The 21,217-nt window shown below is 35.8% G+C and overlaps 1 protein-coding gene across 2 annotated transcripts; it reads left to right on the forward strand.

Moving 5' to 3' along the window:
- The first annotated feature begins 3,473 nt into the window (after window positions 1-3,473).
- On the forward strand, window positions 3,474-20,233 carry LOC136239233 (tyrosine-protein phosphatase non-receptor type 11-like). 2 transcript variants are annotated; one of them, XM_066029961.1, is made up of 11 exons: window positions 3,474-3,568; window positions 5,194-5,316; window positions 5,374-5,568; window positions 5,617-5,739; window positions 12,008-12,164; window positions 14,410-14,434; window positions 14,482-14,537; window positions 14,933-15,014; window positions 15,067-15,156; window positions 15,210-15,334; window positions 19,809-20,233. In XM_066029961.1, the coding sequence occupies exons 1-11, from the start codon at window positions 3,546-3,548 to the stop codon at window positions 20,031-20,033; spliced, it is 1,224 nt and encodes a 407-aa protein (XP_065886033.1). In that variant the 5' UTR covers window positions 3,474-3,545; the 3' UTR covers window positions 20,034-20,233. The 2 variants fall into 2 exon arrangements, with proteins under 2 accessions (XP_065886033.1, XP_065886034.1); XM_066029962.1 differs by having other exon boundaries at window positions 14,485-14,537.
- Window positions 20,234-21,217: the final 984 nt, after the last annotated feature.

Raw genomic sequence — 21,217 nt, forward strand, 5'->3', positions numbered from 1 at the left:
CCTGGACCCCCTGGAAATTTTTGGAAAATGGCTATCACAAGATTGAATCTAGAAGCTATTTTTAACCAAAAGTGGATACAAGATAAATGAGTTCAGGTGGAAGTAATTTTAATTTAAATGAGTTCAGTTGGAAATAATTTTAATTAAAAAACAGAACCATACACTTTTTTTCTTGTTATAATTGGATTTGAAAATGTATAATAGTGGCTAGTGCTGAAATGATTATTCGGTTATTTGACTATTCGGTTGGCATGACACTATTCAATTCATTAACACACCATTCAAATAATTGTTAGCACTTTGTACACTTTATTCAGATGGAAAAGCCAGCCTTGAAACTTAAGATTGTGATGTATCTATGATGTAAAAATTCAATTTTAGAACAATTATATAGAAATAGCTCTTAGGCTTTACCTTGCTACCTCACAAAAGGTTTCAGTACTTATTCAATAGAAGTATAAGCTTAAAGAATAATCAAATATTCAGTCATTTTGAGGAGAATATTTAAAACACAGGATTGGATCTACTTCATATGTAGCCTGGCCACTGTTCTGAAGTGCAGGTTGCTATTTCAATCTAACTTTTAAAATGATGGATCCATCCATCATTATAATTGTTTTACAACTATAGTCTACAAATACAACTAGTTTTTGGCCACAACCAACCCCTTTTTAGCACACAGTGACCATGACAACATAAATGCTGCAGTATCATTTAAGCTTAAAGTTGAGCTTCAAGGGATTTGATAGTGCAAACTCCAAAGCTGCTAGATTTATACAAATGTGAGCATGGGATTTGATCAAGTAAGGGAAACAAAAATGACAGTTCTCAGATGTTGTGGCCTTGTGAACTTTATAAAACCTAAGAAATTCACTGTTATATATATAAGACTACTGTTGTACTTGCAAGAGAAGCATTTCAACCCAAGAATCAAGTTTGTAGCAGAGCCTAAAAAACTTAAACTATTTGACAGAAAAGGTTATTTTCATTTCAATTAATGATGTTTTATACAATTTATAGTACATAAAAGGTATAAATCTTTTACCTGAAGTGATTGGTAAATGGCAGGATGTTTGGTACAATGGTGAGGGTAGCAGTGCACAGGTCACAGTCTAGAAGAATAGGTTTAATATCAGCTTACACTCTGGTAACGTCTTGAAAACTATAGTTTTAATGTTGGATGTTCTATTAGAGTAGTTGACTGTTGTATTAGAGAACTTCGAATTCAGCAACTTCTAAGGTAAAACTTACTCCAAATGTATAATTTTGAACCCCTCTTAGTAATTCTTGGATAAGATTAGCTATTCCCCTTGCTCTTTCCATCTTTTCATTGCCTATACATGTGTATATCCCAATATCCTCCCTGCAAGATGATATTAATGCTTGCATTGAATGGTCAGTAATGTGGCAGTTGCCTTTCAACATTTCTAAATGTAAAATACTACACATAGGTCAGTTTAATCCAAGATATTGTTATAAGATGGATGGGATGGACATTGTTAAGGTAAATGAGGAAAAGGATTTGGGGGTGTTGATTGATTGCAATCTCAAGTTTCATAGTCAGTGTTCGGCAGTGGTTAACAAAGCTAATAGACTTCTTGGCCTTATTAAACAGACCTTTTCGGATATTTCTGTAGATTCATTTACATGTTTATACAAATCAATAGTACGTCCTATTTTAGAATATGGTAACTTGGTTTGGGGATCTTGCTATAAAACAGACATCCAAAAATTAGAAAAAATCCAGCGGAAAGCAACTAGAATGATCAAATCTATAAGAAATCTTGACTACGAGGAACGATTGAAAGTACTTAACTTGCCATCATTACATTATAGACGTTATAGAGGTGACATGATTGCTGTCTACAATATGCTACATGATAAGTATGATATAGACCATTCTGATTTTTTTTACTTTTTCACCCATTACCCATACCAGAGGCCATACATTTAAGCTATTTAAATATTTTTCAAGAACAGATGCCAGGAAATATTTTTTTACAAGAAGAGTTGTTGAACCATGGAATAATTTACCCCAAGAAGTAGTATGTGCAGCATCAGTTGATGATTTTAAGAAATTGATTTACCAGTATTCATCTAACACTAAGTATAAATGTATGTAATTAGTCTACTTGTACTTTTTTACCTGTTTATCAGGTGTAACAGGCTGTTTAGCCTTATAAATTACCTGTAATAAATAATAAACATATAAAATACAGATGCACCTGTAGTACAGCTTCTAAAAGCTTCCTAGATTGCTCATTGTAAAATTTTGGAGGGGGTGTTTCAGCGCCCAAGCACCCCCCTAAATCCGCCCTTGGCTGGGGGGGTGGGGTGGGGGGGGGGGGGGGGGGGGGGTGATTCAGCACCCCAAACACCCCCCCCCCCCCCCCCAAATCCGCCCTTGACTATTACGAGGCCTTAAAGGATTGCAAAATGACACAAAACTTACTTATAGTGCATTGCACACTATAAAACTAAGATTGTTCCAGTCATTTATCACGCTTAGTATATATATCAAAATAGCGAGTTGACAAGACATAGCTAAAGAATGAGCAGAGGGCTCAAGTTGAATGATTTGAAATATTATCCCCGGACTGAGCAATCCCAAGTTAAATGCGCGTTGTTTATAGCTAGCTACTTCAGTGGGAGAATTTTTTATTCGGATACTGGAATGCCTAGTCGTGTAGTTAACATGTAGTGTAGTTGTAGCTTACTAATTGAAATTAATTTTGGTTGTACTCAATGTAGTACGGTTATTTGTAGTAGCAGCTGTTTAGCTTACGTAGCTATCGGTGTGAGGGGTTTCCAACACCCCCGCAAAATCCCGAAATTGTGTTCGAGAGTTTACACATTTCAAATACAATATTAATTTCACAGCATGAATGGACAATAGAGGATCACAGAATCCTCGACAGGAACACAAGTGTACAGTCAAATACCGCAAATAGCCATCTTCGTTCGCCTCGTCGGACGGAAACGAAAATATCCGATTTCTAGATGAACCCAGATTTCAGGATTTCTAAATATTTAATGTATTTATAATTGGATTTCTCAAATAGTGTGCGAGAGTCCCATGCCCTCGTATCGGTGTATATAGCTATACTGAATTATATTGTAAGGAGGCTTTTAGCTACTACTCAGAAGTTTATAGCTATGACACAGTGAGGATGCACCTAATGGCTTCCAATTAGTTTATTACTGTAATGGATGAGTAACATATGAGGAATTTGTCACGCTAAATTTCCGCTACTTCATTGTCTCGATTCACCTGCACCTGTCACACTGTTTTTTTTTTTGTTTTTTTTTTGTTCATCTATACGATTATGCAAGTGAATAGGTTATAGCTAGCTATCTCACTGATTATCGATGGTCTTTAAAAACCGCGCGCCTTAACCTTGCCAAAGAATGTGAGCCCCGCCCACATACAACAAGAAACATAAACCCATAATACATTTACCTCAATTAGTATTTTTGTTTACTCAGGGCACATTTCATGTGACTGTTGATTTCAAAGCGATGATTCCAGTTTACCTTGTCTTTTGATGCAGTCAGCTGTGGATCACAGGTGATTAATTATTGTACAATGGGTTGTTGGCCGGAATCCGGATCATTGTGTGCGTTTCTGGATCGTGACTGAGTTGACTATTGGGTCGAGTCCTGGCCATGGGTTTACTCGCTACGTAGACAACCAGCCAACTTTTTGTCCTTTTACTTCCTACCCAATGACTAATTGGTCTGGCAGTCCTCGGGGGGTACCCTAGACAAGTGTAGCTATACCTACCTACTGTGCAACGACGCAGCTAGTACCAGAGTAGAAACCGGGCAGCAAAATAGTTGTGGGGCTACTAGCTAGCTATATCTAGTGTAGTTAGCACAGTGTTATTATAGCTATAAATCGAGTTAGTGAATGCAATATGTTCAATGGCAGATCCAGCATGAGGCCCAAATGTCCCCTCCTCTCTCTGGCATCCTTTTAGAAAGAGCTATATCACTTTGATAGCCAAAATCAGTTTATTGCTCAAGAATCACTGACAAATTGAATACTTTTTATAGTTTGAAAAGCATACATATTATCCCCCATATTATCAATCTGTAGAGAGACAAACAAGACACTATCAGATCATCCCTTGCATTTTATCCTGCCCACACCATCAACAACATCTTATCAACAATCATTTTACTCAAGATCAATCAAAGAATGGAATTAACTGCCTTTATTTATTATAGAGATGACAAACTATGATGAGTTTACAACTAACTTGATATCACACTTTACAAACAATCAGCACCACACCAGTTAGTATATAATTGTACCTAATACTGTGATTCCCTTTTTTTTTCCTGGGCACACCAGCTGTGCTGACTGCCCGGTAATCATAAATAAATAAATAAATAATAAAATAAATCTCCTTCCTTCATACAGTGGAGCCTCAGTTATCAAGTCTGGATTCTCGGTTAACGGAAATGACTGCTCTATTAGGGTAGTTGATAATACTAAAATGTTCTTTTGCTATATTATAGTTATTTATACAGAGATGTAGACTTTTCATACTTATGGATCACCCCTGGTCCTGAGAGGCTCAGATAAGTGAGGTTGTATACAGCAAATTTACTCGAAACCCTGCAAACTCAAACTGTCATCAACACCTCTAGAAAATAATATCGCTTGGCATGTGTTTGATTAAGCCATTAAAATAGCTTTTGTAACAGCTTTCAAGACTTCACAACCTCCTGCAATGGCTTAAAATGGTAAATATCAATAGTGAAACACTACTGAGAGGTGATTGTTTGCTGCTATGTGTATGCATCAACTATAACTAATTAACTATACTTCATTCAAGCATCTAATCGATTAATCTAAATTATAATGATCTCTCTGTTTTTTCCTGGGTTTATCAGCTGTTCTGTCTTCCCACTATGATAATAAATTGTAGCTAGCTATATACTATAGCTGCTCAGAGTGGCTTTCTCTCTTTTAATGGTGTGGATCTCAGTGAACCTCTTTATATCCCTCCCCTTGCCAGACCCTGGATCTACCCCTAATGTTAGTATACATATAAAATGGTATGGCAAAGTAAACCAGACCCTATAGCTTATAGCTACTGCATGCCGGGCTATATCTGCCTTGCATTATAGCATTATACATACCCCAAGTATGACCATGCAACGACTGGCTGTATCATGCTATAGGTGTTTTCATCCCCACATTACTGGTGAGGAGGCTGAACAACTACTCTTAGCATCTGGGAACCATGGCAGCTTTCTGTGTCGACGCAGCAGAGAAGATCCCAACACTTACACACTATCAGTATTGTATGTAAAACCATAACAGTGAATACTTGTTCACATGTACAGTTACTATTATTGCAGAAATTTTGGTGACGTTGTACACTTGAGGATGAAGTATACAGCACCATATTTCAGCTTGCATGATGAAGAACAATTTGAATCACCATTTGATATAATACAACACTACCTGGATGGTCATGATGTCTTGAGGAGGTACAGAGGTGGAGCTATTCACCTGATAAACCCTCTTAATAACGAGAACACCATTAAAGCCAGGTAGAACATGCAATATATTTTATTGATCTAACTTCCATTATAATACAGATGGTATCATGGAGATATTCATCCTGAGGTAGTTAAAGCATTGTTAAATGATAAAGGACAAGATGGAAGTTTTCTAGTTAGAACTTCGTACAAATCTCCGGGTGATTACTCATTGTGTGTGAGGTTAGTCAGCTTTTCTAACCTACTAGCTACATATGCATCAATGTATCTTTAACCACCATAATCAGATTTGTAGATTACCTATATACTCTATGTAGAGCAATAATGCTTCCAAATGAAACCATACTATAGATTAGTAAAGCTATTTTAAGACAACATGTGCTATTAAAATTTTTCAAATAATGATTACTACCAGTGTATGTCTCCTACCATAACAACTACATACAATGTACTGTGATATCATGTACAGGTGTAAGGAAATGGCTGCTGTTATTAACTACACCGCTTGTTATGTTTTTTCATTACCATCTTTTGGTAATTTGTGATATTTTCTTCACTTATTGGTATAGTCTGGCAGACAGCAGGGTAAAGTTTGCAAAATAGTCTATAGTTTATTTTAATGCACTTTTGGGTTGTCCTCTACACCTAAAACAACATTCCACTTGCTGGACAGGTGTCAGCCTTGGGAATTTTGCCATAGCAATGAAAGTTTAATTAACTGCATAGCAACCATACAAATTTTACAAAATAGCTTCTGTGGGTTTCAGTTTTACCCAAAATTGTTTGATAACCTGACCATTTAACAAATCTTAGGTGTTACAATTAATGTCAGAAAAAACTGAATAATTAAATAGTCCCATAAACCCCTGAAGGCATCATTATCCATACCATAGTTATGTATGTCTCAATAACCATCACAGGGCCTGCAGGCGCAAACTACACTCTGTCACACAACAGGATGTATCTCAGTATTGGAGTAAAGTATTTGCATTCTGCTACTTGTAGGGACCCGCCGATTATGCTCATTATTTTACCCATTATGCTATGCTGCACTGCTCAAAAATTCACCTATTATGCTTAAATTAATGCTCAATATTTACCTATTATGCTCGATTATGCTCAATGTTCATGCCTTAGTTCATATGCTTTGCTACTAGTTTAACATTGCATAGAAAAAAAATGAGTGGCTGGAGCATAAATAATAATTTATTGCTGCATGTAAGAGAAAAGATCGATATACTCTAATAAAACAGTCAGTTTGATGATTGTTCTATTAGAGTTACTGACTGCTCTATTAGAGTATATCGATTTTATTTTGCAATTGTCATTTTTCCAGCAAGAATTTATACTATCGTACAAATATTTAACCTATTATGCTGGCATTATGCTCAGTGCTTTTAGGTACCTATTATGCTCAAAATTATGCCAGCATAATCGGCGGGTCCCTAGCTACTTGTATTATAAAGCCGATCAATTGCCTTAAATTTACAAAGCCATAGCATATTGGTACATAAAATTATGGGCAATTAAAGTTCGAAAAGTAGGCAAATTTTATGTTCCCACATGCCATACGTATATATTCACAGGCCCGGTCACATTTGCTCTCTTGACTTTGGTTATTTTAAAAAATGTTTGTTTCAGCTTAAGCCATACTATAATGGTTACCATTGCTTTTAGACTTGAGAGAATAAGCATGCCCATATGTACACATATATCTAATTTATATCCAAATAGTGGGCAGGTGGGTGGGAACTTTTCTTTAACTAGGCCATTCACCTTTCAAGAACGTGGCATGTCACGTGACCGTAAACCTGTTAAACCAGTTTGTTGATTACACAATACTTGAAACTGTCTCAAGATTACTTTATGTGCTTAGATCATAGTGCACCCTTATGCTATAGCGTGCACTTAGGTCACAGAAATTATGCGCAAGTTCTTATAGTGCTATATCACAATATCTGCGGCATGCATGTTAACTTCAATTTATTGTGATACTATAAATTACATTGATAGTATCTGGTGATAATGGTTTGCCTCTTTTTGGTATTGCTGGTGTGGAAAGGCTTGGTTACTACACCCTTTCTCCAGCTAAAGTCCATGAACTGCAAACAATTTATCAGGTGCAGTGTTACAAAATGTTCAATATCTAGCCATAACATTGGTGCTAAAAATAGAACTTGAGTTGAAGTTGATGTACATGTCTGTAGATCATCAAATGTAAGCTCAAAACTAGTACTTGCTATATACTTGCTGCAAATAGGAGTATGTCACGAAGTACTCACTATACAGCAAATAGCGTATGTGTGTTCTTCATCTACGCTTATTAGATGCCTTCTTTACACCTCTTCCACTATCATCTAATTTAGCAAGAAATAATGGAAGTTATGCCTTATTTGGGGCATCATATGTATGTGGTATCCATGCAATAATACAATAAAACAGTAGCTTCCTTTTGTACCCCCCTATGTAAGTTAAACCATTCTAAAATGTGGACACCATGATATCAGAATATTTGTCTAAGGTCCTATTGGTATTGAATACACATACAATTAACAGGACAACTTTCCAATAAGAACAGTATAGTGGGGTCTCAGAATAGTATTGTGAGAGCCTCTAGCTATATTTAGCTATATTTTATATAGCTAGAGGCTCTCACAGTACTACTCCTCTAGCTCTCACAATACTATTCTGAATCCGCTGAGATCAGGACAACTTTACAATAAGAACAGTGTAGTGGAGTCTTAAGGTGTCCGAATAGTGTTGTGAGAGCCTCTAGCTATGCTTTATATAGGATGCACACATACACATATGTATGACTGTGTGCTACCTCTTCATCAATATTTTTTTATGTACAGTAAATAAATCATGACATGCCTTTTGTACTGAAGTTATGTCTGTTCTCAATCACTTCTGCGAATCACTTCTGTCTATACCTTTTGTTATTTTCACTGAAATGAGCATGCGCAAATCAACTTCTTTAAAGTGCAGGGGTGTATGTTATTCTCTTACACTTGCATGCTGCTCCTCTTGCATGAGAATTTTGGTAACCTTAACTAGCTTACAATTAATTTTAGCACACAAGAGAGAACATTAAGCGCTATGTACCAGTCTTGTTGTAACCAAATTTGCAAGAAAGATCACCCACACACCAAATTTTACCACTTTTATAAATTAATGATTCATAGCTTAGTTTAGATTTGAAATAAGTTATTGATTGAAATTTTGTCAGCTGTGAGCCACAAAACAGAGCATTGGATGAAGAAAATTTCCCATCTGTTTGAAAGAAAGTTATTCATGTGGAAGATGCAAATCCAGCCTTTAACAGCATCCATTGCATTATATTGCATAAACAAATTAGACTTAAACGTCTTTCCTGCTGCCACCTATTTGCTCCACTAATGTTTTCCTCAATTGACATTTATCAACAGCATATATTGTGGTCAGCAATAGCATGCCATATGAATATGTGTGGCACACAGTGTGTTGGGTACAAATTTGGTTCTACAATAATTCATAATAGTGCATGCTAATTGTACTGTTTGTACAGTGTTTGCACATGTATATTGTGTATACATATACAGCCGGTGTTCTATGAAATGCAGTGGTAGACAGGGACAGTGCTCAGTTACAACAAATCCATGACAGTCAAGCTGAGAAAAGGGTACATGTAGTGGCACTACAACTGTATCATTCAGAGTTAGCTGTAAACTAAAAGTAAAGAGTATTGGTCTAGCTAAAATTTAATCATTGGAGCAATTTCTTGGTTGCTGATTTTGATTTACTTCATAGTTGGCTATTCTGTCTGCAGTTTGGCTATTTTGGCATGGCTACCATCATTTACTACTTTACATGTGCTCTATTCAAGGCAGAAAGTCAAGCTAATGTTCAAAACACAACTTATACAATTACGTATATCTAAAACCATTTAGTTGATGAGATTACATTAATTTACTTAATTGCTCAGCATAAAAAAATAATAGTGAACTTGCCCATTCCGGTCACCTGTCTTACTAAGGAGGTGGCTACATTAAACATGTTAATGTCACTGTGTATACAAATGACACAATTAGGAGACTTACAATGGCCAGTTAAATCAGGTGACCTTATTATACAGTGATCCATTTAGACAGGTTTTACTGTATAGTTCAATATTAGAGGTATTGCACAATCACAAATGCAGTAAAACACATACAGTAAAGAAAACAGGCGTAACATGGAATGTGATCAAAGGAATCTAATGAAACTTGGTGTATGACTTTGACTCATGATGCACTATCTTTGTGCCAATTTTGGAGAAATTTGAAAAAAGTGGGTTAACATTTTAATTTCTTCAAGTTGATACTTTAAAATGGAATGACCAAAATACTAGAATTTCCTGAGTTAATATCCCAATTTTCCCAATGCTGATGGAGGTCCAGCAGGTGGTTTTGAGTAGTCCATAGTATGGAGAAATATTTTGTGACATAAAATAAACTATAGACCATATTGCAAGGTTCAGCAAAAAAAAACCTTCTGCCGGACTAGTAGAACACAGAACAGAATGAAATATGGAACATCAGCAGTGCAATCAATGTGTTATTTATGTCTTTGTAATGAATTGATATAATCTGTAACTCTTCTTGGAAATTATATCATGGCATATTGACTGGATGTGGGAAACCTGCCAAGTAATATATGTCTGAAATTCTTGGTCTGCTCTTATTACCATGACTAAACTTACAGTTAATATCTGTGACTAGAAATGCTGTAGCTATAGTAGGCTTTCTGTTGAGCCTGTGAGCTGTTAACGTTACCTCCATTCATAATATGTATACCTAATTTATAGCTATACCAGGTATGCATATTTATCTTTCACACCATTTAACTGTAATGATCATGAATTGACAGTATTCGAGTGTTAAGATTGGGTAGCAAAAGTCTCCAATTATCGAACACGTTTCTGTAGTTCTTCACCACAAGTACAATACATGGACTTTTGGTTTGGACTACAACCTTTGGTACCAAGTTGTAAGTAAATTACAGCAGCATACTGTGAGTTATGAGTGATATGTATTGTTTGCTACTTCCTGAACATTGGTACATAATCGAACAGCAGTACTGCACTCAATGACCAATTATTGAACAATTCATACATTCCAGTAAATTACTCACTAAAGCATTACGCTATCACTGTGAGGTTTCTGTGGGTTACCCAACTACTGGATAGCAAGAATTTTACAAAGTTTGAATGTGCCGTTCATCTGGTAATTACTCTTGTTAGACTGATGTATAGATGCTACAATTTTGCTCATAATTTGGAGTCTTCTGGTTTAATTTGATTACAACTTGGGATTCACGGAGAACAATGACTGCTCAATTGAATGGTCCAAACTGGAAGTATGTGCATTGTTGTGTTAAGAAGTTGTAAGTATAGCAGTATAACGTTTAAGGTGGTACTCAAGTAATAGCTAAGCCTACTGAACAAGATGTTGATCATGTGTGAACAAACCCGAAAAACTGTAAAATTAACATTTCAGAACACTTGAAAGAACTAACCCCATCAGACTGCCGAAAGCATGTATTACAATAGCTGTTGCTGTAAACAAGAAGGATAGTGGTTTATTGGGGTGAGCCTGAGCAAGTCCCACATTAGTAAGACTTCTGTCATCGTTCATTACATAGTAAGTTCACAACTAAATATAAAGAACAACCTTACAAGTTTTCGAGTGTCACACAAGGCCATGATAATATCCTGAAATTTCGCGCCATTGTCAATGCCATGGATGTGGTTACTGGCATTTACTGGACTTCCTTTTTTTGTACTTGTCATCATCAAAGCGAATGGTGTAGATTACTGGGGGTCAATGCCATGGATAAAGTTAATAATGGCATAGGGGACTTCCTTATTGGCAATAGTCATCATCAATACCACTGTGAAGTTACAGGGGATTTATTACTTCTTGCAATACATTCAGCAAATTCAAAAAGCATAGAGCATCACATGGCTTTTTTAATTGACCAAAGAATGTTGTTTGTCAGTCCATGGGAAGTGTGAATTATGCATGTTTGTGGCTAGTTAACATGTAAGTAGCCATACCACACTCTACCCTTTTTGTTCTCCATTGTTACAAGAAGTAATTAATCCCCTGCAATGGCCTAGATTACTGTGCTTCCTTATTTGTAAGTCTAAAATTAATGTCATCACAATGCTCAGCAATGAAATTAAATGGCATAGGTAGACTATATACTGTCAGTGATCTTTTTCATACATGCATGTTGAAACTCGTGTTCCTACCAACCTCAGTGCATGGATGAGTGGGTGATAATGTAAGAGACTGTGATATGTACTGAGGATGGTGCTTGAGAGTGTATAGGAGCAGTATATGTGCACACTGAATTATATAACTATTGATCAAACTGTACATGTTGTAATAGGAATAGTGCCTAAAGAAATGGCAATGAGATTCAGTTTAGTTGAATGTGTATTTCCATAATTTCACATATTTTAAAGAGTAAAAGATGAGATAGTTGACGTGAAGGTATTTGGAAAAGGAAAGAAGTTTGATCTTGGACTTGGCAAGCAGTTTGATAGTGTCGAAGACCTCATTGAATATTACAGGAAGTCTCCATTTAGTGTCAGTGGAGGAGCACAAGTTAAACTTCAAAAGGTATTGACCATATAGGTGTTATATTAGTAAATTACTTTTTGATTAACACAATTTATGACAACCATCCCTGTAAATCCAATTCTGTGTTGCAACTTGGTCATTAATTAGTTATAAATGGAAATGAAATGAATTTCCAATATGCAAAAATTATACCTACAGTAGCTCATGTATAGGACTGCATAAAATATTCCAAACGCATAATAGGCTAGAATGCTATGCCAACATAATGCTATGCATTGTACATAGCTCTTAGATCAATACTCTCTGATAGAGCAGTCACTTTGTAGTGAAATACTCTAATAGAATATTCACTGATTTTAAGAAATGCTGTTAACCTAGGAAGCATAATAGAAACACTAAAGAGCATGATAGGTTAAAATTTTAGGAAATTCCTAAAGCATTTTGGGCAAAATATTGAGCATATTTGCTAATCCTAACCCAAGACAAGCAGATAACTCCTGAGGACAATCAAAGACTATGTGGATTCAATTAATAACCCTGGTGTTTATTTAAGGGCAGTGTTCATGTTTCATATTTAAGGGAACAGTGCAGCCACTATTCAAATGAGACAGCTATTTAAAGTGTGGCATTTAACAAAGGAAACACAGTAAACATCCTGATCGCAAAATCAGTGTGTTTGGCCTTTTTTGCAACTAAGTCAAGAAGTAATAGCAGTAAGAAAGCTTACAGAACTAGTCTGTCGTATTACTGGCTTCATGTATTATTTATCCATGCAGAATGTAACTATTAAAATTACTTCACCTTTATGATGAAAGCTTTAGTCTGCTGATTTTCTGTGATCTTTTTAGCTGCATGCACTTTTATAGAAATTTGTGCGGGCAAGATCAAAGGAAAAATGTACCTTAAATTTCATTAAGTATAGGAATGCGGCGATTATGCCGGCATAATTTCAGGCATAATAGGTATGTGTGGAAATCAGGAATTATGCTAGCATTTTGAGATGATTATAAAGCTTTAACAGTAGGAAAATCTACAGATTGCACATTTCCGTTAAAAAAGATCGAGATACTCTAATAGAGCAGTCAGAAACTCTAATAGAACAGTCACCGACTATTATTTACTCTAATAAAGCAGTCACATTGATGAAATACTCTAATACAGCAACCAGCTAAAGAATTCAAAGCTTAAATATCAACGAAAATGGTATGATACAGCAATAAACTGGCATTATCAACCAATTATGGTGGCATAATTTTGGGAATAATGGGTAATTCTCAAAAGCATAATAGGTGATTTTTTGAACACTGCTCAAAAGCATAATGCTCAATTTTTGGAGCATAATAGCCTCATGCCTAATTAAGTACACTTTAGGGCAAACAGTGCTTTATTTCCCACAAAGAGTGCTTTATTGCACTGCAAAGAGTGCTTTAATCCTACAATAAAGCACCCTTTGTGGGAAATAAAGCACAGTTGCCCATGTGCTCTAGTGAAGGCTAGCTAATAGCCTGTGGCGCTCATGCCAGTATGACTAATCACCCAAGCCAGTGCAGGCTGATAGCCCTTGCCACACTGAGTGGTCAGTCACCCCAGCCAATACAAGTTCTATCACTGGATTACTTTTATAGACATGTCTGAATACTTTGATGATGGATGGGAGAATGTAACATTGCTGTTATGTTTGTTCATGTAAATGGACAAGTCCTGGAGATATCACAGAAATACTTCACCATGTGTCACAATAACCTACCAAAATACACAATGAACATCTACCATGCCAAACTTCAGTGAACTATACGTCAGTTAAACTAGTTTGTGTGCATTCAGGCTGCTAATAGTTTGTGCAATGTGTGTTAATTGTGAGTCCTAGTGTATGGCTGCAAGCTATGACTAGAAAGTTCCGTAAAGCATTTAAAGTATTGCTTTGCTTGTCCTATACAAAAATAAAGCACTCGGTGCTTGGCCTTAATGCTAATAAAGTACTTGGCTTTGCCTCGTACTTTATACCTATATTAGCATCTTGGCCAAGCGCCTCGTACTTTATTTTTCAAATAGCACTTGCGGCAATGATTTAACATATACTTAAAGGATATGGACCATCTGTATGCTATGTAAAGTTTGTATACTAGTGAAAATGCTGAATGGCTCCATTAAATAATGTCAGTTTTTACCATTAAATAATGTCAGTTTTTACCATTAAATAATGTCAGTTTTTACCATTAAATAATGTCAGTTTTTACCGTTAAATAATGTCAGTTTTTAAATGAAGAGTTTTACTTCTCTGTAGGAAATTGAAACTGATATTTCAGCTGGTATGAACTTTATGTGTGACACTCCAAACCATTGTCTGTACTTGTAGCAGGTTTGAGTCACAATACAATTTTCCATAGATGCCTCACTCCATCACTTCCACAGGTATGATTGTGTCATGTGTTGTACAAATTACGTAGTTGTGCAAAGCCCAGTGTTCCAAGCATATAGAATAATTTCTTTTTAGGGAGCTTTGTTTAATTGTGGATACATGCACCTTTTGCAAAAGACTGCAATCGTAATAACAAGATAAAACTTTAATTACAGCAAAAGCAAAATTAGTTGCTGTTGCTTTGATCATTTTAAAAGCTTTGGTATGTGTATGGTGGAAATATTTTACAGCTTTTCAACTGTTATAATTTTAAATTAGGTTCCCAACCCACACCCAAATGTAGCTAAACACGTTTAATCCAAGAGCCACAAATGCATCAAAAATATTGCATTTTCTACTTACATCAATTCCTAATGAAATATGTAACAATGTGTTTAACCCTGTGTAGGCTAGTTGTGATGACTGTTCACAGCCAGTTAGTGATGTGAATTGGGAGTATCGTGGTACTTATACACTGACAGCATATGGTGGTAAGGGACATCATCACTGTGTGTGTAGCTACCACATATGTGTATGACATAGATGAAATAGGAAACAGTGGGCTACTACAGGTATGTGTTAAAGATGGCCAATATAGTCTGAATCTTCATGGAAATCATTATGATGAGTCAAGTAGGTGGCCATTCCATTGTACAAGTGTGATATAGACCAATAAACCATTGCAGGTTATTTCAGATTATATCACACATCTTTCCTTGAGCCACAATGCAATACCATATGTTTGGAGAGCGCTCGCCATCCGGGTTGCTTTATAAAATGGAACTCTGCATCACAAAGCATTGAATTCTTGGTGAGTATATATAAGACCACCATCTATTGATTCCTTTGTTTTTGTCACCCACCAACATACTGTTTGTCCTACTTCATCAGTGTATAAAGATAAAAATACTCTAATAGAGCAGTCAACACCTTAATAAAACACTCTAATAAAACACTCCAATAAAATAACCAGAACTACTCTTATAGTCATAAAATACATTTTTTACACATAATTTTGTGTTAGTTTATAACTTGGTTTCTTGGAAAGTGTTATGATGGAAGCTGTATGATCTTTTGAAATAGAGTATATTATATATACACTGGTTTGATTTTTCCTGATGTACAGATTGATTATCATCTTAGAAGCTTACTAAAATAGTACTGACTACTACAGAAATAACATTAAGATAATACTCACTAGCTAATTGCTCTTAAAGTGACAGGAATCAATAAATTTAGTCTAATGCTTTTGTCTAACTACTGCAGTAATGTTTGCCAATTTTTAACTTACAGATTGGTTTTTTAAAAGTAACACTGTGTAAAAGGTGGGATATAATATGGTATTTCCAATGGCTTATAGAATACAAATATGCCTTAATATAAATCCTGTATTATACTCATCTTATACTTTAGTATAATCCATACTATACTATTGCATATATGGTTTCAGTTTATTTACCACATTACTTGAAAAAGCTTATATCTTTCATAATTCCCACACTATATATACCATCACATATGTGGTTTCAGTATGTTTAACACAATGAATAAAGCCTTACATGAGATTGTTAGTATACTACAGGCAGTGTTGGGAGTAACACATTACTTATGTAACTTGTTACATAATATTATTACTTTTGTGGTAACTAAGTAATATAACGAAATATGCTATAAAAACAGGTAATATAACTCAAGTTACTTTACTTACAAATGTAACGCGTTACCTAAGTAATGTAGTTACTGTAACGAGTTTAATATTACATAATATTATTACTACAAGTAACGAAGTTACTAATCTCGTTAGTAATCCACTGAGTAACACCTAGCCACAACAAAGTAATGAAGCCTACTGAATGAAGCTTATTCACCAGCTTCTTACTTATAACCAAGATTTGCACATTGCCCAACAACGCAATTATGTCACGTGATAAGGTGGTAGTTTCACACGTGACAGCTTAAGGCTGTAGACACAAAGTAATATAATATGTAACATTATTATAGTTACTTTATTTTTTGGGTAATATGTACTAGTAATAGCATGGGCAGCAGTGAAATTTGGGATAAATACCACTAGTGTTGTATTGGAAATGGGGATAAATTTCACGAGGCGAACCCATGCTATTCCCAGTTAATACCATACTCGCTGCATATACGCATGCTGTGCATTAGCGTTGCTATGTACACAATTTGTCACTATGTACTAAACACGCGTCAACACTAATTGGCGCTACATTGTCAACATAAATTCTAGCCAATGAAATTGCAATTACAACTTTTTCACTGCTACCAGTGAAATATGGGATAAATTTCACTGCTACTATTGAGACTTTTGTATGGGCAGTGAAACAGGTATGGTATTAGTAACTGTAACTAAATAGTTCAGTTGCAAGTAATATGTAATATGTAACTAGTTACTTTTAATAAAAAGTAACTTTCCCAACACTGACTACAGGTTATACCAAGCTTTTTTGTATTCAATTTTCCACTGGAAATACCATCTTATATTCGTCATTTTTCATAGTGTAAAATAGATGTTACTATTTATAATCATATGCAGCGGAAAGGGGGAGGGGGGGGGGGGGCTGAAGTAACTCCTTTACAATAGATTATAAAAATTCTTCTTCTTGGAGTGGTGCTGAAAACAGGAAAAAATATAATTATACAACCAAGCACTAAGAATAATACGAAATGCGGTTAAAATTAAGTCATAAGTAATAATAAATGAATAAATAAATAAATAAATAAATAAATAATGTTTGGGAAAACTACAAGGCTTATGAACTAACCGCGGTTCAACTCACCGGTGAACAAAGGCACAAACATATAATAATTATGCCTGTTCGTGCTGATGACTTGAACGAACATGTAATTCTATATAACACCCAGCACTACACCCATGATTCCAAAGGCCGGGTGAAGATTAATGACCATGAGTGACCATCCGCAGGTCTACTATTAACTTGTCTACTAATTGTTTGTGCCCAGATCTTTGTTTTTCAAGTGTGCAGACTATGACAAGTGCCAGGTGCCACTGTAAGCCATCCCAAGTCGCCATGCCAGCTGCCAGCACATGCGTTCAGGTGGATTATTAACATAAGTTTTCATGTTGTAACTATACTGTTTGCATTGTTTGTTTGTACTGTGTTTGAATTTAACTACCCAGTAACAAAAATAAAATAATATCTCCTGTAGCTTTGAAGTGCCAATCACTACTGTGGCTATCATTCAGTGTCCGCACACCACTGATGATGTGCCATAAGGCACTGCCACCTTTCACAGCGATCTGCTACACATTTTATTTCATCTTGCAGTGGGTCCAAGACACCATGTGACCATTTTTTGACATATCAGCCCATCTAATACTTAAAAATGTAATTCAGCAGATGGGATGTTTGTGACACATAGTGGAAATACTCTGCTTCTTTTGTCCCAGATATCACTGTGGTCTGCCCTTGGCAACTCCAGCCACATCATTATCCATCACCCTGATTCATCCTCATTTAAACAACTGGTATCACATGAGGAGGACACAAATTGTGTACAGATGCATAATTAATATCCTAGAGTTTATTAAGCATATTTTGGTCAGAATGAATTCTGAGGGCCTGCTATATATGTGACCAGATTTTACAAAACCGGTCCAAATCGCACATAAGGCAAAGTCAAACTAACACTACCAGTGGATAGCTACACTATCGTACTACTAGTTTTGACCCTCAGTACTACTCAAACTACTCGAGGCTGGTTTTAACAGACATCTTTTCTGGGAGGTGTGGAGTGCTCAAATGGCGGTTTCAGGCCTAGTGAAGGACTTGGCTTGGCAAGAATCAGTGGTTTACTAGTGGACAGCCTGATAATGTTGGCCAGAAGTTTTCTCTGTTGATTTTGCTACATATCAGCCACTAAGGAGCCAGCACACTCGTGTCTGGACTCCAATACCCCCCTTTGTGAGCACTTGTCATACTACTTCACCTGTCCAACTGCTCAGATTTTCTGTCTTATTTGGCGGGAAACTCTACAAGCAGCTACAAGTACTGGAAGTGACCTGAAAGGTAACAGATTGATGCATCGTTTGTGTAAATTTTATATGCATGCTTGCTATCCTTGGAGAGTTATGCTGGCTTCAATTCTTTAAAACCGTTTATCTCGAAACTTCTAATGTGCGATTTGGATCGTTTTTCCAAAATCCAGTAACATATGTATACAATTATATTAGAGTGCACATGACTGTTGTCTTGATTACCCAATAAAAAAAGCTTAAACATCTGATTATAATTGCATTTATGTGCCAACACACACACACACGCACACACACACACACTGTACTGGTCACACACCGCCTTCTTGGTAGGTTGTCCCGTTAGTGATTATACTTGGTTGTATGTACCCTGGGCCTAGTAATAATAATAACAATATGCTTAAACAAAATTTTCAAATATTCTAATAGAGCGTTCAAGTGTTTTATAAATTAATATGTTCATATAATAGTACTCTGAAAACAAAAGACAAATTTTACTATTTGCAGGATTCAAGCCACTCACCTCTCAATTCACATTTTCATCTATTTCCGCTGTACAATGTGTTTACAAGTATGTGATTACTATTTTATAAATGCTATATGAGAGTTACTTTACACAGTTATAGTAGCACTTATATATAATTCTGGTGATAGGCCTGCATAAAATATGCCAGCATAATAAAAGCATGAGTACTACACCAGCTGGAGTACTATGCCTATGCCAGCATAATGCTAGCATACTAGCTGGATATTTCAAACTATGGAGCTTAATTCCATGAAAAATAGATTGATACTCCCTAGTAGAGTAGTCAGTGGAAACTGCAAACTGCAATAGAACACTCAAATGCATTGTACGTAGCTCCTTAGATTGATACTCTCTAATAGAACAGTCACTTTGTAGTGAAATACTCTAACAGAGCATTCACTGATAAAAATGTTCCTAGATAATTGTAAGAAATGTTGCTAACCTAGGAGCATAATGCAAGCATAACGGTAACACTGAAGAGCATAACAATAGGTGAAAAATATGGGAAACTCGTGAAAGCATTTGGACATAATTTTGAGCATCTTTCACTCAGGCCTATCTGGTGAACTTTGAGACATTATAAATGGCTACAGCTTCTAGGGGACTAGCTCCTCCCCCTACTGCCAGTTCAGCACCCCCTTTCCCCCCAAACTAATTCCTCCATAAGTTACTGTATATTACAGGTACATGTATGTACTGTTGGATGCTTAAGAACTGGTACTCTCACAATCCTCTTTTTAGAAAGGAACACCAAAGAATCCACCCAAGAACATCAGATGTATTGGCTGGAATACAATGATACCACCTAACAAAGGAGATCCTCCATCTACACAATCCTTACGGGCATGGAGAAAACAACCAGAGGATCGCCAGCACCCTTTACGATACTTGTTTAATTTTGGTCTGCCTGATAATGCATCAACAGATAGCAAAGACTGTGTTCCTGGATTGAAAAACAGATTTTGAGGTTGCATTTGCTGTAGTCACAGGCCACACTAGTGATAGATACACTAAATGATCTGTATTGTATACAATAAACTGTAATGTATATACTTTACCCATAGCACTGGCACTGGATGTTCAGCATACTAATTTGTTCTATACTAGTACCATTGTAATTCTGTATGCTGTAAAGCAAAATTAATGTTTTTGCAAGTTTTGTGTGATATGATACATTATACTGTATATAGCACTTATGTAGTTAGCATGGACCAATTGATTTGATGTAAAAGTATACATAAATGCATGTGCATGGAATAAGCAAAAAATGTTAAAGCGTCATTGATTCTGCTTCAATATTATTGGATGTCTTAGATTATATATATATATAAGTTAGATATAATTATATGTGAAATGTTGTCCAATGTTTATTGCATATATAATAGTTATACTGTGGCCACAAGAAATTGCGATATACGTATACAGTGAATTCCAATCATGAGTGGTATTTGTAATATATACACTTGAGTGTGCACTCACCTCAGTGTGTAGTGGGTGGAAAGACAAAATTAATCTACATTGTTTATATACTTGTATCTGAGTATCAGTTGTGGTTAAAAACATGGGCTATAGCACTTGGGAAATGTTATTCATATGCTACATAGACAGCCTGTATGCAGCTATCACATTTCTGAAGAAGTGATAGTACCATTTCTAGTCATCTAACCCTTTACTTATAAGGACTCCTAAAAAGTTATTTCACTAATAATTATAGCAGTATAATATAAATGACCTTGAGAACATTAATGAGCCTTTGAGCTATCTTGTTACATGCAAATACTGCACAAAAAATTAATATTGTTGCAAAAATAAATATTTAGTGATATATATCTAGTTGCTGAAGTGCGTCGTAAATCACTTTATCTTTGTGAGAGCATAAACTTCAGAATTATCTTTATGATCACTTTGAACAGCGTTTCATAGCTATCTGTATGTACACTTCATAAGTGTAGCAAAATATTTTTAGATAGAAGGACTCTGTTCCAGGTGGTTTAAAACAGCATGTGAAGTATGGGGGGTCTGGGGGCATGCCCCTCCTCCCACAGGAAAAGTTTGAAGATTTAGCCTTTTCTGATTAAGCAATTTTACACACCGACTGTTCTATTAGAACAACCGTTAGAGTATTTCAATTTTTTTGCAAACTAAAAGAA

Source organism: Dysidea avara, chromosome 11 (assembly GCF_963678975.1).
Source record: "Dysidea avara chromosome 11, odDysAvar1.4, whole genome shotgun sequence".
NCBI classification, from domain to species: domain Eukaryota; kingdom Metazoa; phylum Porifera; class Demospongiae; order Dictyoceratida; family Dysideidae; genus Dysidea; species Dysidea avara.

What these genes read in the sequence shown, in the direction of transcription:
- LOC136239233 (XM_066029961.1), top strand. Translation starts at nt 3,546, where the DNA reads ATGCAGTCAGCTGTGGATCACAG. An exon ending in ACTTACACACTATCAGTATT is followed by an intron (nt 5,317 to 5,373) that starts GTATGTAAAACC and finishes CTATTATTGCAG; the next exon opens with AAATTTTGGTGACGTTGTAC. An exon ending in CACAAGTTAAACTTCAAAAG is followed by an intron (nt 12,165 to 14,409) that starts GTATTGACCATA and finishes ACTTCTCTGTAG; the next exon opens with GAAATTGAAACTGATATTTC.